Source organism: Sus scrofa, chromosome 9, assembly GCF_054392235.1.
Source record: "Sus scrofa isolate SSC_HxYL_T2T_F1_AM1 chromosome 9, Sscrofa_HxYL_maternal_Yorkshire_Landrace_v2.0, whole genome shotgun sequence".
Lineage (NCBI taxonomy): Eukaryota > Metazoa > Chordata > Mammalia > Artiodactyla > Suidae > Sus > Sus scrofa.
Genome location: NC_139391.1, coordinates 127,918,725 through 127,942,121, shown reverse-complemented (window position 1 = coordinate 127,942,121; position 23,397 = coordinate 127,918,725). Strand labels below are relative to the sequence as shown.

At 47.4% G+C, this 23,397-nt stretch overlaps 1 protein-coding gene across 20 annotated transcripts in view; it reads right to left on the bottom strand.

The window, feature by feature from the left end:
* The window catches only part of CACNA1E (calcium voltage-gated channel subunit alpha1 E), a 607,618-nt gene that overhangs the window by 199,895 nt on the left and 384,326 nt on the right, over positions 1-23,397 (bottom strand). For all 20 annotated transcript variants that reach the window (XR_014816369.1, XR_014816370.1, XR_014816366.1 and 17 more), the window contains 3 exons: positions 19,087-19,190; positions 17,419-17,571; positions 15,821-16,002 (listed from right to left, as the gene is read on the bottom strand). Coding sequence is in view for 9 of the 20 variants with exons in the window: in XM_084977828.1 (XP_084833954.1) it covers positions 15,821-16,002; positions 17,419-17,571; positions 19,087-19,190 (439 nt within the window). In the remaining 11 variants the exon portion in view is untranslated. The remainder of the gene's footprint in view (positions 1-15,820; positions 16,003-17,418; positions 17,572-19,086; positions 19,191-23,397) is intronic.

Here is a 23,397-nt window from a genome sequence, read left to right as displayed (position 1 = left end):
AATTGAAAATCAAGATCTGGCCACGGGAGGCTGCCTCCCAAATGCCTGAGACAGAGAAAGTGCTTCGAAAGGTCCTCCTGTCAGTGGACAAGCCACAACTCACGCAAGCCTTACCCATCTGGAGGGAGGGGGAAAGCCACAGTGTGCTTCTCTTGACCCCTTTCACTGAATCTCCTCTGCCCCATCGCCCATCTTTCTCTCTCCTCACCGCCCACCTCCTCACTTGATGAAAACACCCGAGATCCAGCTCAAATAACCTACTTTGCAGTTTATTTAGCTCTAAATGGAAGCCGTAAGACAAATGCAATAAATAACTTGGTACAAAAGGGAGGCACACGCCCCAACCCCCTCGCTCAGTCACACACAAGCACACAGACCAAATATGGGCAATTACTCTGCGGTAACCTTTCCCAGGCTCAACGCACAGATAGTCACAGCTGCTTCTAGGAGCGTGGGATGAGAGCCAGGCTTCATGCTCCTGGGTAGAGTGAGACTCTAGAGGGTAGATAAGACTGCTGGCTCAACGAGGCCAAGGAATCTGAGGTCCCCAGCAGGACTGGAGCTGGAAGCCCAGTCCCTGGGGTGCACGACCTTGGTGACTTAGCTAGTCATGGGTGCCTCCCTGCTCTTCCTTCCCAGCTTGCTCAAGGGGACATGCTCCCCGAGGGGCTGGGTCACGCCTCTCCAACGTAATGTGCTAAGGAGCAGGTACCTCTCGCATGGAGAGGAGAATGGGAGACCTGGGGAAAGCAAAGAGATAGAGCCCTGATTGGAAGCCCTGGGAGGGAGGCTGTGACAGAGATGTGCCAGCCTGGCAGACTACCCGAGTCCCGCCTTGGTTTGGGGGACATGTGCTGCCAAGAACTGGAATGGGATCACGACTCACAGCAAGGGAGGCGGGATCCCCTGTGCCTATGCGGGCACAGGCCCGCTGCCCTCTGGGTCCTGCCTTTCCTTCCAAATCACGAAGGGCATCCTCTCTGATTCACCGCACAGCTATAACTAGTAGCACCCCCAAAGGCAAGTGGTGGCATGCCTCAGTCACTCAGATCAGTCACTCCAGAGAAAGGACTCAGGCTCCCACACTCCCTTTCTTTCCTGCTTCATCTAGAATCTGCCGTTTTTATACAAGTGATTCAGGAAGTAGTGGCTCCGTTTTACGTCATCAAGGAAACGGTTAGAAAAGGTATGCTATTATAACGTTTTGTGCACAAACGAAAGAGAAAGATTCCAACAATATTTTGAATAATATATATTCTGTCTTCCTTCCAAGGGACCCCATTGACCAAATCTGCCAAAACCCATTTAAAGATTACATGTGAAAAATCCACATTGCTAAGCTCAATAACAGAAATCTTCTGAACATCACTATGCATCATCTTCAAGTATTTTAAAGATACCTGAAATCCTAGATACTCATGTTGCAACAGAAGAAAGGGTGGGGGAAAAAATGTAATTGTAATGTATACATGTAAGGATAACCTGACCCCCTTGCTGTAACAGTGGGGAAAAAAAAAAAAAAGATAACTGAAATTGATAAAACATATCTGAGCACAAAAAACACTTTCATATAAACATTCTGATCTAATTCTCACAACCATAATATGAACTAAGTGCCCCCATTTAACAGAAGAGGAAAATGCATCTCACTGAGGTCATGTGACTTGCCTAGGCAATCATGGCATTGGGGAGTGGGGCGTGGGGATAAAACCTGAACTTGAACCCAGATCTTCTGAGTACAATCCAGTGTCTAACACCACCTATTCCTTATGGTATTTATTATTCTAACCTAATTGGTTTTCTAAAATATTCATTCTTTGGCGACGAGTCATATAAGCAACTACTAATTCCCGTTAAAATTAATGTAAAAAGCTGTCAGCATAATGGAAACGAAAACTCAAGCACCAAACTGCTAACAGCAATACCGAGCATTCGCAAGTACATTATTTATATCAATATAATTATATTAATAGATTAATCTACTACATAGATAAAAGTCTGTATTACCATAGGGTTTTTTTCCTGCTTTCACAGATCAGAGAATTTTCACACAACAAATACAAAAGAATTGGGGCTTGCAACAGGGCTGTTAACTTTTTTCAATTAAAATTCAATTACAGGGAGTTCCCATCATGGCGCAGTGGTTAACGAATCCGACTAGGAACCATGAGGTTGCGGGTTCGGTCCCTGCCCTTGCTCAGTGGGTTAACGATCCGGCGTTGCCGTGAGCTGTGGTGTAGGTTGCAGACGCGGCTCGGATCCCGCGTTGCTGTGGCTCTGGCGTAGGCCGGAGGCTCCAGCTCTGATTCGACCTCTAGCCTGGGAACCTCCATATGCCGCAGGAGCAGCCCTAGAAATGGCAAAAAGACCAAAAAAAAAAAAAAAAAATTCAATTACAAGTTGAACACACTCAGTTTCATGAAAAACCATACTGCTATTATTTTCTTATCATGCCAGACTGATAAAAACTTCATCAAGGGCTCTGTCCTGGGCCATCTAGAAACACTGCTGTAGACTGATGTCGGGTCTGCCCTAACACGAAGTGTAGAAAGTCCTGAAACTTGTTATGGCAGCCGTAATGTCAGCATTTCACCAATCATCTAGAGGTAATGCAAGTTCGTAAAAACTAGTATGAACTCTTAAAATGTATTCAGATGCCATTTTTGTAACAGACACAGGTAAGTTTTTCAATACAGACTTAATTTAAACAACACTATGCTTCTAAGCAAAAACACGAGCCATGAGAGCTTCTGATATGCAGAGCAAACAGATGCTAAAGAACAAGAAACAAGATGGGAGAATTTGCCTTACACGCCCGTGACAGCATAACCAGATACCCTCTTTGAATAAGCAAAAAAAAGAAAGAAAAAAAAAACAAACCTCACTTAGCAAAACGGAGTGTGTAAGTATATAGCTCATATAAGCAAAAAGTCATAAAAAGAGCATTCACAAAGCAAGGAATAAGGGATTCAGGGTATTTTCAAAGCACTTTCATGTGTTTTATCTTGTGTAATTGCTACAAGACTCTTGAGGTTAGAAACAGCAGGTGGTATTACCCCCATCTTACTAATGAGAAGACTAACACACATGTATTTATTCATTTAACTGACATTTACAAAGAGACACAAGTGTGTTGCCTGCAATCATGGGGCTCGTGGCAAGAGGGGTTCCAGCGGCTGTTCGGCCCTCCTCAGTGTATCAAACCCCAAGCTGATGTTTTCAAAGGTAAAACAAATGGAGCTTGTAAAAGGTACATTCAGCAGCAGAAAGTGATGCCAGAAACAGTGTCTTCAAGTTGGGGGCTGTTCCTGGTCATGTTTCATCACAGAAAACAGGACATCCTTTCTCTCTGTTCTGCTCCCAGACCCTAACCATCCCTCAGATGGCCATCTCTGAGTCTGGGTCTCTTTAAGAGCATTTCAGAGCCAGATTCCAAGCCAGGAGGGCCAGCTGTGTCAGAGAAATAAACCACTAATTACACACAAGCCCTGTGGAAACACTCCAATAAAGTACAGTCCCCTTATGTTTCACTAGTTGGGTTTTTTGGTGCCTCTACCTGTCACAGGAGAAGGGAGCAGGGCGCTGAGCGGCAGCTCAGTGGGAAAAGCAGACTGCAGTAACCATGGTGACAGCCGCTGTCCAGCACTAGCCGCGTCCGTCCCCAGCCGAAGTCCCCTCATCAGAACACGGACCCTGAGAGCCGGGTGGTCTGTAGCCAAGCTGCCCTTGATGGGTTCACAGAGCCTCTCTGTGAAACCAGTCCATCAATGGATACTTACTGGAATGCTGAACCACCCCTGGGGAACTGTGGTTGATGCCAGGAGATGACAGGGTTTCAACAGGGAAGAGAGACAGAGGCACCTAAGCAAGAGACCACCTGTAATGGGGCATGTGGGAAAAGCACCAAATGAATGCTCCTGGCCTGGGGAAGAGGCCTCAGAGGAAAGATCTCTTCTGCAAGTTTCCAGCGGTAGTCAGAGGAGTCTCTGGGAGGAAAAAAAATCTAATTCGAAGAACAGGGATTCAAGACTGGCAACCATGCACATGAGAGACACAAGGTGGCAAGGCAGAGAGACAGGAGGGGACCTGCCTGAAAGAGAGATCCCGACAGTGAGCGGGCCGTGTGAGATGATGCTCTGCTCATCTCCCCTCCAGGAGTGGTTTTCCCAGAATGCTTTAAATAATTATTTGACACCATGAGTGCCTCCCATGTGCCAGGCCCATGCCAAGGGCTTTATCTGAGTTATCTCATGGAATTCCTACTACAGCTCTACAAGGCGGTCACCATAACTATCCTCGCATGATATTTTAAGGACACTAAGGAACAGAGGTTAACTAAGTTGCTCCGGTCCCACAGGTAGTAAAGGTGGGACCAGGATTCCTAACCCATGTTAAACCACCTCTAGGAACAGAAATCATTGTTTCCAACATGATCTTCATCAGAACGTCAATGCAGAAAATGCACAGAAATGACCTAAATGCCCATCGACAGAGGAGTGGATCAAAAGAAGATGTGGTACCTATACACAATGGAATATTACTCAGCCATTAAAAGGAACAAAATACCAGTATTTGCAGCAACATGGATGGACCTAGAAATTATCATGCTAAGTGAAGTCAGCCATACAATGAGACACCAACATCAAATGCTTTCACTGACACGTGGAATCTGAAAACAGGACAGAATGAACTTCCTTGCAGAACAGATACTGACTCACAGACTTTGAAAAACTTATGGTTTCCAAAGGAGACAGTTTGGGGGTTGGGGGGATGTGCTGAGGTTGTGGGAGGGAAATCCTATGAAACTGGATTGTGATGATCATTGTACAGCTACAGATGTAATAAATTCATTGAGTAATAAAAAATAAAAACTAAAATTAAAAAAATGCACAGAGAGGAATGCCTTTGGCATAAGCGTATTTTTGCTATTTCATACACATATGTATTTATAACACGAAACATGTATGTAAGATAGAATCAGTCACTCAAAACATGTGTTGGTTTGGGGGAGGATAAGGACTGAAGCCAGGGTTAGAGATGACTGTTGCAGTCTCGAATCCGCTTTGGCAACCAGTTTCTTTCTGTATTTTGTTTTAGTTTCACAGTAGTGAGAAAATCCTGAATCATACAGAAAGGGAAGAGTGTGCTCACTTATATCACTTTCTGCGAGCAAACAAGCTCAGGCCTGAATTTTTTAAAAAGACGAACACAGAACTACAAGCCTTCTAATCAATAGCACATTGACACAAAGTGCAAATGAATATGGAAATGGCAAAGGGAGCTTTACTCTAATGTCTGCACAGAAAGGAATTAAGCCACGGTGACCACAGAGTAGCTCTCCCAGTCTGAAATTTTGATCTAGAAGACACTGATGATGTGTGACACTTTAAATTGGTTTTTTTTAAAAAAAAACAAAAAACAAAAAACAAAAAACAAAAAAAACTTCCACTTCCTCAATTCTGATATACCTTTCTTCATAGGTGAAGGTTCCAGAACTCAGAATATATGACTAGGTAACATATGGAATGTAGTAGGCTTTTTTTCCCCCTTGAAATGTTGTTATTAAGTTTTTAGTAGATCTTATAATTGATGGTAAATATCTTGGATTCACGGGAGTATGGTAGCTAAAAGATGTATTTTAACTATCAACAAAAAGAAAAGACAACCTACGGGATGGGAGAAAATATTTGCAAATGATGTGACTGACAAGGGATTAATTTCCAAAATGTACCAAGAGCTGATACAGCTCAATAGCAACAAACCAACCAACCCAATTAAAAAATGGGCAAAAGACCTAAATAGACATTTCCCCCAAGTAGACATACACATGGCCAACAGGCACACGCAAAGATGCTCCATAGCGCTAATTATTAGAGAACTGCAACTCAAAACAACAATGATTTGACCACATACTGGTCAGAATGGCCATTATAAAAAAGTCTACAATAATAAATGCCAGAGAGGGTGTGGAGAAGAAGGGAATTCTCTTACACTCTTGGTAGAAACGTAAACTGGTACAGCCATTATGGAGAACAGTAGGAAGGTTCCTCAAAAAACTAAAAATAGAGTTAACATATAATCCAGCAATCCCTCTCCTGGGCATCCACCTACAAAGAAAAAGACTCTAATTTGAAAAGATACATGCGCCTCAATGTTCAGAGCAGCACTATTCACAACAGCCAAGACATGGAAACAACCCAAAGACCCATCAACGGATGAATGGATAAAGAATACGTGGTGTGTCCATGTGTATATATGTATGTGTGTGTAATTTTGTGTATGTATATAATTTTTCAGATTATTTCCATTATCGGTTATTATAAGACATTAATAATGCTATAAGATATTGATATTCATATCTTACATGAGATATTATAAGACACTGTGCTATACAGTAGGTCCTTGTTGTTTATTTGTTTTACATGTGGTAGTGTGTACCTGTTAATCCCAAGTGCCTGATTTATCTCTCCTCTTTCACCTTTGGTGATCATAAATTCGTTTTGTATGTCTCTGATCTATTTCTGTTATGTAAATTTGTTCATTTGTATCATTTTTTTGAGATTCCACATAAAAATGTTATCATGGTATTTGTCTTTAGGTGTATTCACGTTGCTGTAACTGACAGGACTGCATTCTTTTTATGGATAATATTCACATATATGTGGTATATACGTGTGTGTATACACACACACACACGCACACACACACATATAAATGAATCCTATTTCTATATATCTGAAACACTGTCAATCAACTAGACTTCCATTTTCCAGTTTAAAAAAAAAAAGCATTTAAAAAAAAATTTTGAGACCATTTTGCAAGAGCCCCCGAAGCCCAGCTCCAAATCTCTGCTGACAAGTCCCTGATTCGGGGTGAAGGGCGGTGCCCAGGGATGGAGCAGGAAGGGGAGACCCAGCAGGCAGGGGAGGGAGGCAGCCAGAAATGTACCCTCCGGAGGATGGACAGGCCAGCGGGCTGATCCTCTTCCCGAGAGCCAGTGTGTGTCAGTCACCTTCTATTAGACACATACGGATTAAAGCGTGACCTCGTGCAGATCCACGCAGTGGGGGAGACAGGGCGACGGCTGTCTTTCGGGACGCTCTCGCTCTGCAGCTCCCCTCACCCTCCCCAGGCCCAGTCACTACGTGGAACCGTGGCTCTCAAACAAACGTCACTGGTCACTGCGGCCTCACAATCACCAGGGAGCCTGTTAAAAATACAGATTCCATCCTCCTGTCTCTGCAGCTGCTGGTGCATCACCTCCAGGCAGAGCCCAGGAACCTGCACTTGTATGAACTGCGCCCAGGTGATGCTAAGAAGGACCCCACTCTAAGGACACTGAGACAAAGGACTCAAGAAATAGTTGCCTAGTGAATGATCAACTGAGAGGAACATGATAGAAACCTTTTGGCTTGTCCAGGGTGTCAGAGACTGGCCCCGTGTCATCCCTGTCAGGCTGGGATCCCATAGGGATTTGGCCTTGAGAGTGATCCAGCAGAAAGTACCTGAAACAGCCATGGAATCGCCAACGTGCCGCCCTGAGTTCATTTCCGCCCCTGACTCCTAAGTCCTGGTGTTGCCTCAGAACAGAGGGATCACAGTCGAAGGCTGCCTGACGCACCAGGCACTTGAGGCCTTGGCCATGGATCAGAAATGAAACTGTGTATTAGAGTGGGCGACAAGAAAGGCCAAAAGCCCTGAGCCAGCCTAATGGCTCCGCACAGACAAAAGATCTGGAGCCTGGCCTGGTGTGGGGTTGAAATTCAGGCACCTGATCAGGAGGCGAACTTGGCATATTTGGAACCAACCCCAAACATGAGGGCATCTCTGGCTTGACAAATTATTCAGAAATCCAAACGGACAGGAAAGAAGAGGAATATAGTCCGGGGTGAGAAGCAGCTATGGATGAGAATACATGCACGAGACAGGAAAAAAAAAAAAAACACGGACTTCCCAGGATGGAGCCAGGGAGTGGCAGCTGGAGACCCCGGGCTCCAGCGCCATGGAGAGGGTGCAGGAGGAAGGCACTGCAGGGTGGAGAGGACAAGTGATTCACGTGAAAAACAGGCTGCCAACGGCAGCAGCAGAAGCTACAACCATAAATGCATTTTTTTTTGAAAAGAGACACTCTGAGGGAGAAAACAAGATGACAGAATAAAGGCTAGTGAGGAAGGGGGGCGGGCCGCTGGGTTTCAGGCCTCAAATGTTCCCAAGTCAACGCTCTGAATTGGGCTGAAGCAGAGCCAGGCACCCAGGAGGGATGTCTGGGCGGGCACAGGAGGTATGTCACACCTCCCAGTCACAGGCTCCTCGTGGGCACACGCAGCCCTCACCCACTCACTCACTCTGCCTCTCCTGGGGGCAGTTCGAGCACGAAATTAGAACTCGGCACGTTTGCTTTCAATACTTCCTTCTACTGTCTGTCTGCAATGACACAGGTTGCTCAACTCACTTCATGAATGACACTCGGCCGGCAGGTTTCAGAGCAACTTTGGCAAAAGGGCCGATAATCCCTTTCCTCGCCTTTCACAGTCCCCCCCCACCTCCCTCCTCCCCACACAGCTCCATTTCCATTGCTCTGCCCAGGGCACTCACTTGACCCTCATTTTATTATTCTCACCTGGAAAAACCAGGCTGGGAAATGCCAATGCTCCATCCACTCTTGCCTGGACTTCAGTGGCCGAACGTGACCAGAAGAGAATATAGCATGTTCACTGGTCTCACGTTCACCTCAGCACCACGAACCCCAAGTGGGTCCCAAATGCTTCCCAGAAAAGGGATCCCCATTCTACTCACTCCCTCACTCGCCCACAAAACTATTCATACCTTCTCCCAAACTTCCAACATTTATCTCCTGCCACCTGCTGCTGATGGTCTGACTTTCCGTGAGAAAAGAGACGGGCATTTCCAGAAGCTTCCATCACCACCGGCCCACATCCCTGCCCCTGCAGCCTTCCCTCCTAGGACTATGGCTGAACCATGATGCTGGGCTCAAGCCCTGCCCTCCACCTGTCAAGGGGCTAGAAGCCCATCCCCTCTAACCGGCTTTAGAGGGCTGCCCCACCAACCATCCTCTCTCTCCATCAACAAACATCCTTCTCTTGAATGGTTCATTCTCATCAGGATAGTCCAACAAAAATAATCTCAACAGAGGATATTTCTTTCACCTGCCCCATAGTCTCTGCTTCCCTTTCAACGAAACTCATTGCAATGGTCTGTACAGCTTTCTAACCCTGGCTCAAACCTGCTCCAACCAGGCTTTCATCCTTCCCACTCCCCTCTCCTGGCCTCTGATGATTAATTCTTAGCCCTTATCTTACTTGACCCATACAAAGGCAGCGTTTGACTCAGCCCATCGCCTCTCCTTCCTCCTCCCTGAAGCTCCTTCCCTTCCCTTGGCCTCCAGGATGCCACGCCCCTTACAGCTCCTTCTCAGGCTCCTTGCTGAGGAGGCCTTCACGCCCCAACATCTTCACACTGGAATTCAGTTCTCAAACCTCTTCTCTATCGTTCAGTGTATGCCCTTTCTTGATGGTTTATCCACTCTTAGGGCTTTAAGTATCATCTATACACTGAAAACCCCCTAATTTATATCTCTAGCCTAGATGTATCTTAAATATATAAATATAAATGTATGACATATAAGTAATATAATTTAAGATATAAATTATATCTTCTACCCTAAACTTGGTTATCCAACTCTCCTTACACCACTAGATCAAATAAGCATCACGAGTTCTTCATTCGTGTCCAAACTCAATTTTTTATCTTCTTCCCAATCTATTTCACCTCTCAGCCCTCACGGGAAAGGAGCGGACCAACTTCCAGGATCCACTGACCAACCCCTCTGTGTACTGCATAAGTCAGAGGTGAGCAAGGCTGATACCAGATTGCAGGTGCCATCTGTATGACAGGGTCCCAGATTCCTGCAAGGACACAGGCACAGAATCGTAGAGACACGGATGTGGGGGGAAAGTCAGCCTATTCTGGAGCATGACTGATCCTGGTTTCAGGAGTCTACAAATTCCACCCACTGCATACTTGATCCTAGGTCAGCGGGTACACTTTAGGGCTCTGCCACCATAAGACGATGGTAGATTCCTGGGCCCTGGTTGTCAAGTGAGTTTTGGGGTATGTTCTGTCTCCTGGGCATGTGGAGGAGGTGGTAAGGAAGACTGGAGCCGAGATAAGAAGACACATTTCCTCGCTGCATGGAACTCAGCACCAAACGTGTTCTCTATAGGCACCATAACATCAGAGAAACTTCAGGAAGCTGGAGGTGGCAGTTTTCCACCAGCCCTTGGATATGGTGTTATTCATATGCTTATGCCTAATACACAGACACAAAATGCCAACGAGGCAAAAAGCAAATCGCTATTAACCACCTACCAACCACTCTTAGCTATGTGACGTAGGGAGGAGGCAACTTAAAAGACAGCCACAGGCACCGTTACCAACCAAAGGACTGCTCAGAGAGAGGAAGACTCTCAGAAAGCATCCAGACCACCAGTCGCCCTTTTGTGCCAAAAGCCAGGAAAGAGTATGAAAAGCTCTCCCAGCACAGTGGCACAGCACCCAGGCAGTCGTAACAGATCCAGCTGGCGTGCCCGCAAGGCCAGAGCAACAGCGCGCCCCCAAGACGTGTCCACATCTGCCTGAGCGATCGACACCAAGTGAGGAGTGAAACGGCTTAGGGAAGAATACAGATGTAAAATACAAGCACAGACCCAAAGTACCCGCCACGAAGAGGACAGATGTGAGTAACTGCACATGGCAACGGGGCGCTGCTGAAATCTGGATACTAGTCCGGATACCAGATAACCTGTTCTGGCAGGTTAACACAAAACCAGAACGACAGCAGAGAAACAAGATTCAGACCAGAACCAGGGGAAAGCCAACCTCAGAGCCACATCTAGCCCAGAGGAAGAGGCTAGAAGCGAGGACTAGAGCCAAAGTAACATCTGTAGAGTGAACAGCACTGAGCCAAGGGACAAGAGGCTGTATTGGAAAAGGAATACCCAGCCAGATTAGAAGAAATACAACGAATTAAACTAGTCCGAAGTTCTTGTGGTGGCTCAGTGGGTTAAGAACCCGACTAGTATCCATGAGGATGGGGGTTGGATCCCTGGCCTCCTTCAATGGCTGAAGGATCCAGGGTTGCTGTGGCTGTGATGGAGGCCAGCAGCGGCAGCTCCCATTCGACCCCTAAACCAGGAATTTTCCTATGTCACAGGTGTGGCTGTAAAAACACAAGCCAAACAAACCAACCAACCAAAAAACTAGTAAGAAGAGGGGAGAGTCTGCAAGTGGAGAAGACCTTTGGAGAGACAGTCAAAACAGGAAGCAGCAGCCAGCAGAACTGTAGACTGCTTTGCATCTTTCCACCACCAGAGGGAGGGAAGCCAAGAACACAGTTGGAGGGTGACCAAGCCGAGTTGAAATGTTGGGAGAGAGGAAAGTGAGCACATAGGACTGACTCCAGGTTGCCCTGACAATGGGAACTCTCCCCCCTCCCTTACAATCATGCATGAAAAGGAGAAAAGCTACATGTAAATCAAGGTAACGGTAACCCATGGCAGAGCCACCCATGTCCCAGGAGGCAGCAAGGAAGGCTTTGTGCCGCAGAAAAGGGATACGGACACCAGGGACGCATTCCAGCTCAAAAGAAATAAGGCTACACAGGGTCCACATGTTTGATAGCTTCTGTGTACAGTGTAAACCCAAAGGTTCTCCAAATGGTTTGGGCATAACTGGCGCCAATAAATCTTACGAACTTGTGACCATTGACGAGAAGAAGCACTGGACTGGGAAAGAGGGACTCCCTTTTCTTTGTGGCTTTTGTGAGGAGATAGGGCATCTGGGGGAACTGGGCCTTCCCAGCACGCGTGGTTGAAAGAGAAATCAACACAGTTATAGTTGCATCTTATTAGCAGTGGAGGTAGGAAAGGCCCGGTGGGTAATTTCTCTCTATGCAGAAACATACATATATACACGCATGTATTTAGAGTACTAAGGTGACTGGTTGTTTATAGTGAATTCAGTGGGGGGCAACTAGTTCTAACATATATGGACAATTTTGTCATATATGTGACATGCTCAGGGTGCCATGACAGTTCCAAGGCTGCCCCACAAGACCAAAAAGTGGGCAGCGGCCCAATTCCTGGAAACCCCCACCATTCCTTGAAATAGTTGGAATAATCCTTCCGCCCATTTGTCTATGCAACCGCCCAGCCCATAAAAACTCACCACCCCATATTCAGGGCCTCTGACTTCCCACCTTCTGAGATGGCCCACACTCTGTCTGGGAGTGTGTTTCTCCCAGAGCCACTCTCTCTTGTCTTATGAGACGGCCCACCCTTTATCCATCTCTCAAAAAATCTACGTCTTTCCTATCAGGTTGCCTCTCACTAAACTGCTTTTGTGCTGAGACATCAAGAACCTGAACTTCAGTAAGTCCTGGGACTAGGTGTGTGGTTTTAATTAAAAAAATAAAAATAAAAAAAAATAAAAATAAAAGAGCATTCAAATCCCAATCTGGACTTTGGCTGGGTTTGAGTCTTGGCCCTGTGGTTTCAAGTTCCAATCTGAGGTGTACGGTTTCTCCATGTCACCAAATCAAAACTTCGTTACAATGTCAGCCTCGCCTACAAATGGGATTTTAAAGCAGTCAATCAGGAATCACGGTCAGGCCTAGTGAGGCCATTGGCTTGATTAAAGCCTGCCATCCCCAAAAGGAGAGTGAGCTTGCCACAACAGATCCACTATTTACTAACTGCCTGGCGCCGAACCCTCTGTCTATTAAAGTCTTCGATTTTGTACAGCTTCTCAGCACGCCTTTCCAGCTGCTGGATGGGATGCTGCTTGCTTGGTGAATGGTTTAATAAAGTCAATAACATCTTTAAGGTTCACTCAGTTGAGGGAGTTCCCATTGTGAACTGTGGAGAAACGAACCCAACTCGTATCCATGAGGATGCAGGTTCGATCCCTGGCCCTGCTCAGTGGGTTAAGGATCTGGCATTACCATGAGCCACACTGTAGGTGGCAGATGTGGCTTGGATCTGGCATTGCTATGGCTGTGGCTGAGGCTGGCAGCTGCAGCTCTGATTAGACCCCTAGCCTGGGAACTTCAATAAGCCACAAGTGTGGCCATAAAAAGACAAAAAATAATGAAATGAAATAAAATATAATTCACTCAGCTAAATTTTGATTTTTTAACAAAACTTGTCTGATATGACTCCATCATATATTGCTAGCCTCTATACCCACCAGTATGAAGAGTCCATGGCTCTGAACCTTCTTCCGGTGGCAGACAACCCTAACTCCAGCTCCTGTAAGAGAGCTCTACCTGGGCCATGCTTCACACCCCAGTTCCCTGCTCAGCTGAGGCCCAGACCCTGCAGGAGCCCTCTCTTCTAAGGGAACCAGACTGTGTCCTTATTCCACTGGCTGAAAATCAAGTGTCTTTTCCATCCAACTTCTCCTGAATCGAGGGGTAGCTTTCTGCCTATGACCATCACCTCTGCCTGTGGACTCCTGGCTCCATGCTCTCCCCATGGCTCCAACGCTTTGAAAGTGATATAATTCAAAGTAGACATGAGTTCGTTCTGCCCCAGGAATAGTCAGTCACTTTTTGGAAACCAGCCCTATAGCTCATTGAGTTCTCTCGAGCCTGGATCCAGCCACAGGAGTAGCAGAAGGACTTCAGTGAAGTTCAATGACTGATGGCCTGCAAGTCAGAGGTACTATGAGTCTGCGGCCCTGGGAGCCTGAGCAATGAAAGGTTTCAGAGCATCTGCAGATGGACTTCTTCTCTCTTCTTCCTCGGTAGAGTGCACTGACAAAGGAGAGCAAGTTCACTGCCTCTGTGTAACCTCCCTCTGTACCTATGCTCGATATATAAGTGGAGAGAGACTGGGATTTGAAAAAAGCAACAGAGAGCAGGGATCATGGCATTTTTTTCCTCCTCTGTTACCATAGTGCCTAGCACAGTGCTTGATACATCACAGATGCTCACTAATGTGGGCCAAATGAATGAATGGATGGAAAAATGAACAAAGGAATGAATGCAAGGGATGAGGGATTCCTTCTTATCTTAGTACCTTCCGAGCCTTGGCTCCAGAGGACCAACGGATCTCACCTGTATCTTCAAAAGGCAACACTTCTCCTTTCAGGCTTTCAATGTACTTATATCACATCACTTAGGTGAGTCTTTGGCATCCTTCCCAAAGCCCTACAGATGACACTAGCCACTGTGGGGCTGGGACTGCAAGTTCCAGAGGTGCCTGGATAACTGAGTGACATGGCCTCAAGACAACCTTCACATCTCAAATGAGGAGTCACTGGAGCCTCCCTTCCCTCTTTCCGGCCACCTCCACAACTGGTGGGAACCCCAGAGGGTCACACAGAACCCTTGGGCTTGTTGAGCATACGCTGGTCCTTGGGACTTCTTCATTGCCCTGCAGAGTTTCAGCATAACAGCCTGGAGCTCTTCTGTACAAAGCTCCACCTGCCTTGCTCTGCCGGCATGGCAATGGGTCCAGGTTAGGGATGGACATTTACTAGGCACCGACTTGCATGGGCTCTTATGCAAATTCTGGCTCTTCGGCTATGATAATCTGATTGAGTCTCTCCTGAGTCAGCAGCTCCCTTCTCTCCCATATAGATTATGTCCACATGTCCTTCTAAAGGAGGCTTTCTGTAAGCCACCCTGTGTCCCCCACACTATGTTTATACAGATGGAGTCAGGTTAAAAGGAACTGAAGGTCACCTTGAGGTAAATGAGGCAGTGCAAGTAAGTGGGAGGACTCTTCCACAGGTAACAGCCTTGGGGTGGGCTGCCTGGCTCCATACGAGGGTGCAGATCTCAGGCAGCACCTGTTTAACTGAAGACAACCTGCTCAAACTGCTTCATCCACCTAGGTCCCTTACGCATCAAACGACACACCTCCCTGGCCTCTTTCCTCTTAGCACTTAGACTTGGCACCATGACTTTCATAACTTGTCAAGATCAGACTCTGAGAGGTGGAAGGCCCTTCAGTAGTCACCCTAACTAGTGCGCCCATGCAGGGATCCCCTAATGTCACCGACAGACAGTTAGACAGGCTTGCCTTGTTCACTCCCTCAGAAGCTTTCCAACATGCCTGGTCATATGAATCACACTATTCAAAACCACATGAAATCAAAATCAAAGAAAAGGCCTGTGAATCAGGATGCTGAACCAGCATCCCTAGTGAGTCTTACAAGTAAGCATGTTTCTTATGTGCATGTAATCCAGGGGCTCCTGAGGGTGGCTACATATGAAATTCAGCTCAGAGGCTTTAAAAATAAAATTAACGGCAAGCCTTTACCCGTAGCTATCCCTCCAGGATTGGTCTGGAGTACAGCCCAGGCGGTGTCCATTTCTAAAGCTCCCAGCTGATTCTAACGTTTGGCCACGGTTGAGAACTACTGAAATACCTTTCCAGGCCAATGGCAAACTCTTTGAAGACAGCAACCAAGAAATCTCTGCCTCCTGCTACCCCTCACTGAATCCCACCACCATGTCGACCCAGCAGCAGGACATACTCTCTGACTGCTGAGTTGATCTGATTTAGCTAGCGTTGTTCACCCATCAAACATGACATGCAATTTCCTAACTATATTAAGATGCTGTATACTTAGCAAGAGGCCAAAAAACAGAGGCACATGAACTGCTCACCCTTACCACGGTCAAGTCCACACACCACACATAGCCCTCCCTCCCTGCAGACGAGCCAGCCCCAACAATGCCAGACGCCCCATGCCAGGAGCCCCCGCTCCTGCTCCCGCCGGCTCTACTCACATTGTACAGCACGGTGGTCCACCCTTCCATGGTGATGCACTGGAAGACAGTCAGCACAGCAAAAAGGATGTTATCGAACTGGGTGATCCCGTCGTTGGGGCCGATCCAGTCCCGGCATTCATAACCAGCCGGGCAGCCCTGCACGCCACATGGGTGAGGGGGGTCAAATCCTTCTAGAATACCTGCAGACATATTCGGAGGGTGAGGGATAAACCACGCAAGGGTTATGAGCCAGAAATGACCCCAGGAGGCTACAAACACACAACTCTGTTTAGACCCACAGAAAGGTCTGTCCTTTCGTTGGCTCTGGCTGCTACCCCTCTGGCCTCTCTCTACGCCTCAACCTCACATGCAGTGCGCGTTCGACTCAGGGTACCCCAATCGCCTCTGAAAATGCAGCCTCTTCCACAAGCCCCCAACCCCACGGGGTCCATTTTCCACCTTCTCCTGAGAACTGCAGCAATTTCCAGGACTGAACCACACAGAAAGGTCTGAGCTGAGGCAGAGTCTTGCAGATTTAACAACTGCAGACTCCAGCACAGACCCTGAGTTCTTTCTGAGTTTCTTGGGAGCAATTGTAAGCCACAGTCCCTTCCGTGGGTCTTAACTCCTTGTTCTTAGGACATAAATTTCTGATCTTGAATAGGACGAAAACCAAAAATAAAAATCCAAGTTGGAAGGTATCTTCTCAAGATTCTTTTTACAAAAACTGCACCTAGCGGGGCTCCTTCAACCTCCCCCGACCCTTTCTGCCTAGGGCAGTCCACTCAACTTGAAAAGAACAAATGAGACACAAAGAGACAAAATGAGGGGTGTGAGTTCCCCACAAATCTCCCAAGCACCCCTCGAGCCAAGTTCTGAGTCCCGGAGGTCTTTCACACCATGTGTGGGAGGGTCATGAGCTGGACCAAGGAGGGAAAACATCTCCAAGATCTGGAGGACCCCAGCTCTGACTCTCGACCCCTGGGTCTCACTGGCTCGAGGCCAAAGAGGCCACTGTGCAAAGGGTAGTCCTTCGGGCAGATGGTTTTTTCTTTTCTTTTTTTTTTTTTGGTCTTTTTGGTCTTTTTGCCACTTCTTGGGCTGCTCCCGCGGAGGTTCCCAGGCTAAGGGTCAAATAGGAGCTGTAGCCACCGGCCTACACCAGAGCCACAGCAACGCAGGATCCGAGCCGCGTCTGCAACCTACACCAAAGCTCATGGCAACGCTGGATCCTTAACCCATTGAGCAAGGCCAGGGATTGAACCCGCCACCTCATGGTTCCTAGTCAGATTCATTAACCACTGAGCCACGATGGGAACTCCATCAGGCAGATGGCTTTTAACATGCATTTTCACAGCCTTCCACCAAGGGATGGGGCAGTGGAGAGCTTCTCGCTGAAATCCTCCCACTAGAAACCTAAGAGGTGACTTGCTTCGCCAGAGTGGCACCCAAAGCAGATCTTAGTCTAGGCTGGATGACAAGGACGTGGCGGATTCTGATTCCAGGGTTGGAAGAGGACATACTCTTCTAACTAGCCTCTGAATGCCCTGAACTGATCCCAGGGACTGGAGGAGAGAGGAAAAGAAGAAGCAGAAGCCAGAAGATAGTGACCCTACCTGAATGGTTCGTGAAGCACGCTCGGTGCAGCTTCCCACTGTAGAATTCCAAGCCGATGATAGCGAACATCAGGATGGCAAAGAAGAGCAGGAGGCCGATCTGCAGGAGAGGCACCATGGCCTTCATGATGGACTTCAGCACGATCTGCAGGCCTGGAAGGCAGGGAGAGAATGGGAAGCGGAGCCCTCGCTCACTTAGCACCGCCTGAAACCGTAGGCTTGGCTCACCCTCTCCTGGGAGAACAGGGGCAAGTCTTCAGGGGACACAAACCCCAGGTTCTTAGATGATTCAGCAATTCTCACCGGGATAAGCAGGACGAGTCCATCCAAAGGCTGCCATCATCCCTTCCCCCAGGGATCGGCTTCCTTGACTTGCCCATCCCCTGATCATCTGCACGCCCAGTACCCGTCCCTTCTTTATTTCACCCACGTTGTCTTCTGAATTCCTCTTGTAGATGAAACGTATTACCCTGTGCTTCTTTTCTAAAGGGAACGAGGCCCAGACCTGCTAGGTTGTAAGTCTGGAAGAACGAGGCCAAAGGTCCTCTTCCCCAAGACTCTCTCTCAGGGCCAGCTCTCCCACCCACTGGTGGGGAAGCACCATCAGTACAACCTCTACACATAAAATACCATATCCTGGGAGTTCCCATTGTGATGCTGCAGAAATGAACCCGACTAGCATCCGTGAGGGTGTGGGGTCAATCCCTGGCCTTACTCAGTGGGTCAGGGATCCAGCACTGCCATGAGCTGTGGTGTAGGTCACAGATGTGGCTCGGATCCCAAGTGGCTGTGGCTGTGGTGTAGGCTGTCAGCTGTAGCGCCAATTCGACCCCTGGCCTAGGAACTTCCATATGTTGTGGGTGTGGCCCTAAAGAGGAAAAAAAAAAAAATCCTTTGACCTAAAACTTGTACTTCTAGAATTTTATCCTAAGAAAATAATCAGAGGTTTGAGTAATACGCAAGTAAAAAGATGTTTGTTGTAGCACTATTTCTGGTTAGAGGAAAAAAAAAAAAAGACAGAAATAAAGGAAGAGCAACCTAGAAGTGACTTAAGTCATGACCCATATAAGACAGATTATAATATAGATTTTTTTAAATTGTGCTTTTGAAGAATTTTTAATATCAGGAAAAGAAAATGCTTATGATGGGATCCAAAACCAAAGGTACAGTATGATTGCAATTATATGAAAATATTCAGGGAAAAAATTTTTAAATATGCAAAAATGTTAACAAAAGTTATTTCTTAGTGATAGAATAGTGAGTGCTCTTCATTTTCATCTTATATCATTTCCTTTGCTTTCCAAATTTCCTATACTGTAAGATCTTTCTTTTTCTTTTTTGGGGGGAGGCACGCCTGCACCATTGGAAATTCCTGGGCCAGCGATCGAACCCATGCCATGGCAGTGACCTGAGCACTACAGTGACAATGCTGTTCCTTAACCTGCTGATCCACAAGGGAACTCCCTCATCCTTTTGAAACTGAAAAAAAATCTGCTACATTTTAAAATGAAATGTGATTGTTGCATCTCTTCTATTCATTACTCCTGGGGCATTCTCCCAGGAGAAATTATTTGCTGTTTATCCCCAGTTATCTTAGACCCTGGATCTGGCTGAGGACACATCAGCAAAGCTATCGGCAGAGGAGAAAGAAGAAAGACAGGTGCTCACTAGGTATTCCTGACACGAGCTTCAGGGGCCTCAGGACACGCACGGCCCGGAGGGTCCTCAGGTCCACGTGTGTGTTGAAGTGGGTTCCCGCAGTGGCCAGGATGCTGCAAGACGGAGACACAAAGGGTCGAGGTTACCACAGGCTGGCTTTCTCCCCCTGTTTCATGGGGGAAGCTGGGTTAAAGGAGGATCAGCCTGGAAAGCACGCAGAGCTGATGCCAGCTGTGTGTGGGTGCACCTGAGCTTGGGTGAATCACCAGTGATTCCGAGTGGAATTAAATTTAGCCTCATCTGGGTTTCACTTTGCTAAGGAGGAAAACTTATCATCACATTAGAAGCCTAGATCCAAATTATTAGTAAAACACAAGGTCCCTGGCGTGTGTCTCATTCCTGCCCTGAAACCTCGTCCCCTACCCTCTTCCCTGCCTCTTGTCAATTTCCTTCCCTTCTTTCCAACTTATCAAGGTCCTTGTATTTTTTATTTTAAAATTTTCTGAGATTCTCTGACTCCTATCTCCTTCAGGAAATTTCTCTGGATTAACTCATGCTTCTCTATCCTGACACTTAGAATTTTAAGCAAACAAATCAATCACACTGATGCTTACAATTAGGGAATAAGTTCACCGGTTGCCATACAGTATTTTTATAATTGCTCCAAATCACAGCCTGACCTGAATCTGGTTTCTTGGTTCTGACTTTTCCACTTCCACAGCCATATCCAGAAACACACACAAACACACACACATACACACACACACACAGAGAACACGATACAAAAATCCATAACAATCCTATTAGATTGTGTACACCAGGTACCTTGTCTTGAGGAGACCATTTATTTCCTATAATCCCATGACACTGCAAGTGCTTTGGAAAGACAAAGCCACTTAAGTATTTATGGCAGACACAGCAGAAGACGAGGAGCCAGAAGAACTGGGTTTCTGTCCTGACTCATGCACTGAGAACTGGGTGACTTGGGGCAAGTCAACTTCTATGAGCCTCACTCTCCTCATCTACAAACTAGAGGAGGACCATGGCCTAGTTACAGAGGTACTGTGGCAGGGTCTTGAATATTGCGGGTGTTCTGTAAACCACAGTGTGCAAAAGAGACATGAGAGCTAACACGAATGTGAATAATACTGGTTTTGCAACTTTGTCTAATTTTAGTTTTCTTTCTGTTAGAGAGTACCGGCACAATTTTAGCTATATGGAACTATTGGGGAATGAGTCATTCAGAAAACTGAATTTTCTATATTGTCCGAGAATGGTTATTTCATTTAATTATTTCTGGGGGAATTCTCCTAAATATTTCAAGCTCCGAAGAAGATGCCTTGAAGTGCCTTCAGTACCTGGATGAGAACGTGAACAAAAGGTTTCTGCCGTATTGTCTCTAGAAAGTAGATATGGAATCAACAGGCACAGATCACACAGAGCCAGAAGATTATAGCTATGAGCAGTAACTTTGAAACAAGCAGTGCCGGCCAACAGCCAAGTGGGCTGCTTTATGTGGTAGTGACTCCCCAACATTAAAAAGGTTCAGGCACCGACAGAAGAACTCTGCTTTAGGACGAGAAAAGGGGTCCCCCATTGGGCTGAAGGTGACTTAAATGACCAATGGTGATTTCTTTCAACTGCAATCTGTCATTCCAGGCTGATCCAACCTCAAAATTGGAACCAGAAAGCCAGCTGGGTCTCATAAAGCAGCTCAGGAGCTAGGCAAGAATCCCAAATTTTCTCCATCTCCCCCAACCCAAACTTCCATCCTCTCATCTGAAAAGGAGGGATTTTAGAAGAGCAGAATTTCTGATGCTGCTTTTTTTTTCCCCCCTTTTTTGGCCACCCCGTGACATATGGAGTTCCCAGGCCAGGGATCAGATCCAAGGCAGGGTGGCAACCCAGGCTGCAGCTTAACCCACCACGCCGGGCCAGGGATCGAACCTGCGTCCCAGTACTCCCAAGTCCCTGGCGATCCCATTGTGTCACAGTGAGAACTCCTCTGACACTGGTTTTGACTCTCTTTTCCAAGGCCGAAGAGAGACATTCAGGAGGGAGTAACAAGTAGGGAGAAAGAGAAGAGAGAGCGAGGCGAAACATGGAAAAGAGGACAGAAATTGAAAGAAGTGAAAGGAAGAAGAGGGAGAGAAAGAGAAGTTTCAAGGATGGGCACAGAGATAGAGCCAGAACCCCAGGACTGCGGGCTCACTGCCCCCTGGATCCCTAGCTGGGAAAGGGGCACGTGCTCTGAGTCCTGGGACACACACCGGGGCGGCTTTCCCTCTGGTTCGATGTCTTAGAGACACAGTGGATAGAATCGGCCCCCTTTGGAAATCAGAGTTCTGTTTCCTAGGATACCCAGACACAGGAGATGCTCTTTCCTATCCTAAAAAAGGCCATGAAAAATGAAAATCTCCTCCCCAACCCTGAGCTGAACAAGGTACCCTACGGAACACAGAGGTGGGAGCCCAAGGATGATGCTAAAAGGCAAATAGGCAGGAGCCTAAAGAGGACGACGTGATAGAGGGAAAGGAGGAGGAGAGGGTGGCGCTGTGAGCAGTGATGAGAAGTGTGGAGACGAAAGCAGACAGGGAAAGAAGGAAGGGAAGCTGATGGAGAAGCAAATGCCAGAGAAACACGGGGGCTCACATGGGATGAAGAAAAGCAAAGCTGACTTCAGGGAGAGAAGCAAAAATATTGTTTGCAGCCAGCCACGGAGCTGTGTCCCTGCCCTTTCCACCAAGTGCAGCCCTGAACTGAACCAACCGCCCCAGGTCCTCCAAGCCCCACAGACCTCAGGCAGGGCCATGCCCCTGGGGCCCTGTGCGCCACTCCCGCCCCCAGCCCCTGAACTGCTTCTCTTTCATCCAGCGCAGGAGGGCTAACAGCTGAACCTTTGGCGGATGCTCATGGCCACTGGCTGCCTCCTAGTATTCAAATCCTCCTAGAGGGCAGGAAATACCATTCAGCTCCCCAATCCAATTTGGCTCCTGTTAGAACAGGAGCGATGAAATTCTTTTTTTTTTTTTTTATCTTTCGTTTTTGCCTTTTTAGGGATGCACCAGTGGTGTATGGAGGTTCCCAGGCCAGATGTCCAATCGGAACTGTAGCTGCCGGCCTACACCACAGCTCACGGCAACGCTAGATCCTTAACCCACGGGGTGAGGCCAGGGATCGAACCCACATCCTCATGGATACAAGTTGGGTTTGTTAACAACTGAGCCACAATGGGAACTCCAGGAGCAATGGAGGAAAAGATAATTAAGGAAAAGGGCCCTATTCTGTACTCCTATAGAACTCTGTGCCCACAGCCATCAGCGCCCTTTCTACATCCTACAGAAAGTCTCTGTTTTCTCACCAGTCTCCCCTCTGAGATCTGGAAAAGCTCAACCAGAGATCCTGTCTTCCTCATCCCGACACGCCCCACCCCAGCCCAGGGTCTGGCAAAAGGTGCTCAATAAATGCACGACCGATCGAACCGCACTGAATAAACGGGCAGAAATAAACGTGCGGAAGCAGGGGTCGAGTGGACAGAAATACTGCAGAAACGCTAGATCTTATCAAAGGAAAGATGAGGATCGCAGAGCTGGTTTGCTCCTCAAACGCAGGCCTGTCTGAGCATCCGGCGGGGGTGCTCTGGAAACCTGACCGCCAGCATGTCAGAGTCTAATGAGGTTCTTCGATGAACTGCTAAGACGCCTGCTCGCCAACAAATCCCCCAGGACAGGAGCTGTCCAGGCCCCAGGGGGAGAGTTAGGGAGGGGAGGAAAGGGAGGAGGAAGACTCTAGAGTCTAAGACTTGCCCCCCAGCAAAATCCAAGCACTGAAGAGCCCCCAGCTCAGCACGATTCTGGGCCTTATCCAGAGCAGACCCTGCGCAGGAGGCTCAGGGCAAGGGACCAGTAGGAAAGGCCCTGGTCCCTCAGTCTAGCAGGAGACAGATACAGAAATGAAAGGATCGTAATTCATCGTGAAAAGTGTTGCAACAGAAGTGTTTACAAAGGGCTATGAGAAGGGGAAATGCTGCAGCGCCAGACACAGGGCTCCTACACGCCAGCATCTTCCAGATATATGATCTCATTAAATCTTCCAAACTATCCCGATATCACTATTGACTTCATCTCATAGAGGAGGCAGCTGAGGTTCAGCAACAAAGTTAAATTGCTAATAAACAGCAAGAGCAGGCAGGAACACCCATCCTCGTCTAAGATCCAAGCCCATCGTTTCCCACTCGGCCATGCGTGCCAGCCACTGGCTTCTCTGTCTCAGGCACCTCCCCTGTTCCTCTGTCCAGCATGTCACAAAAAATAACAAGGT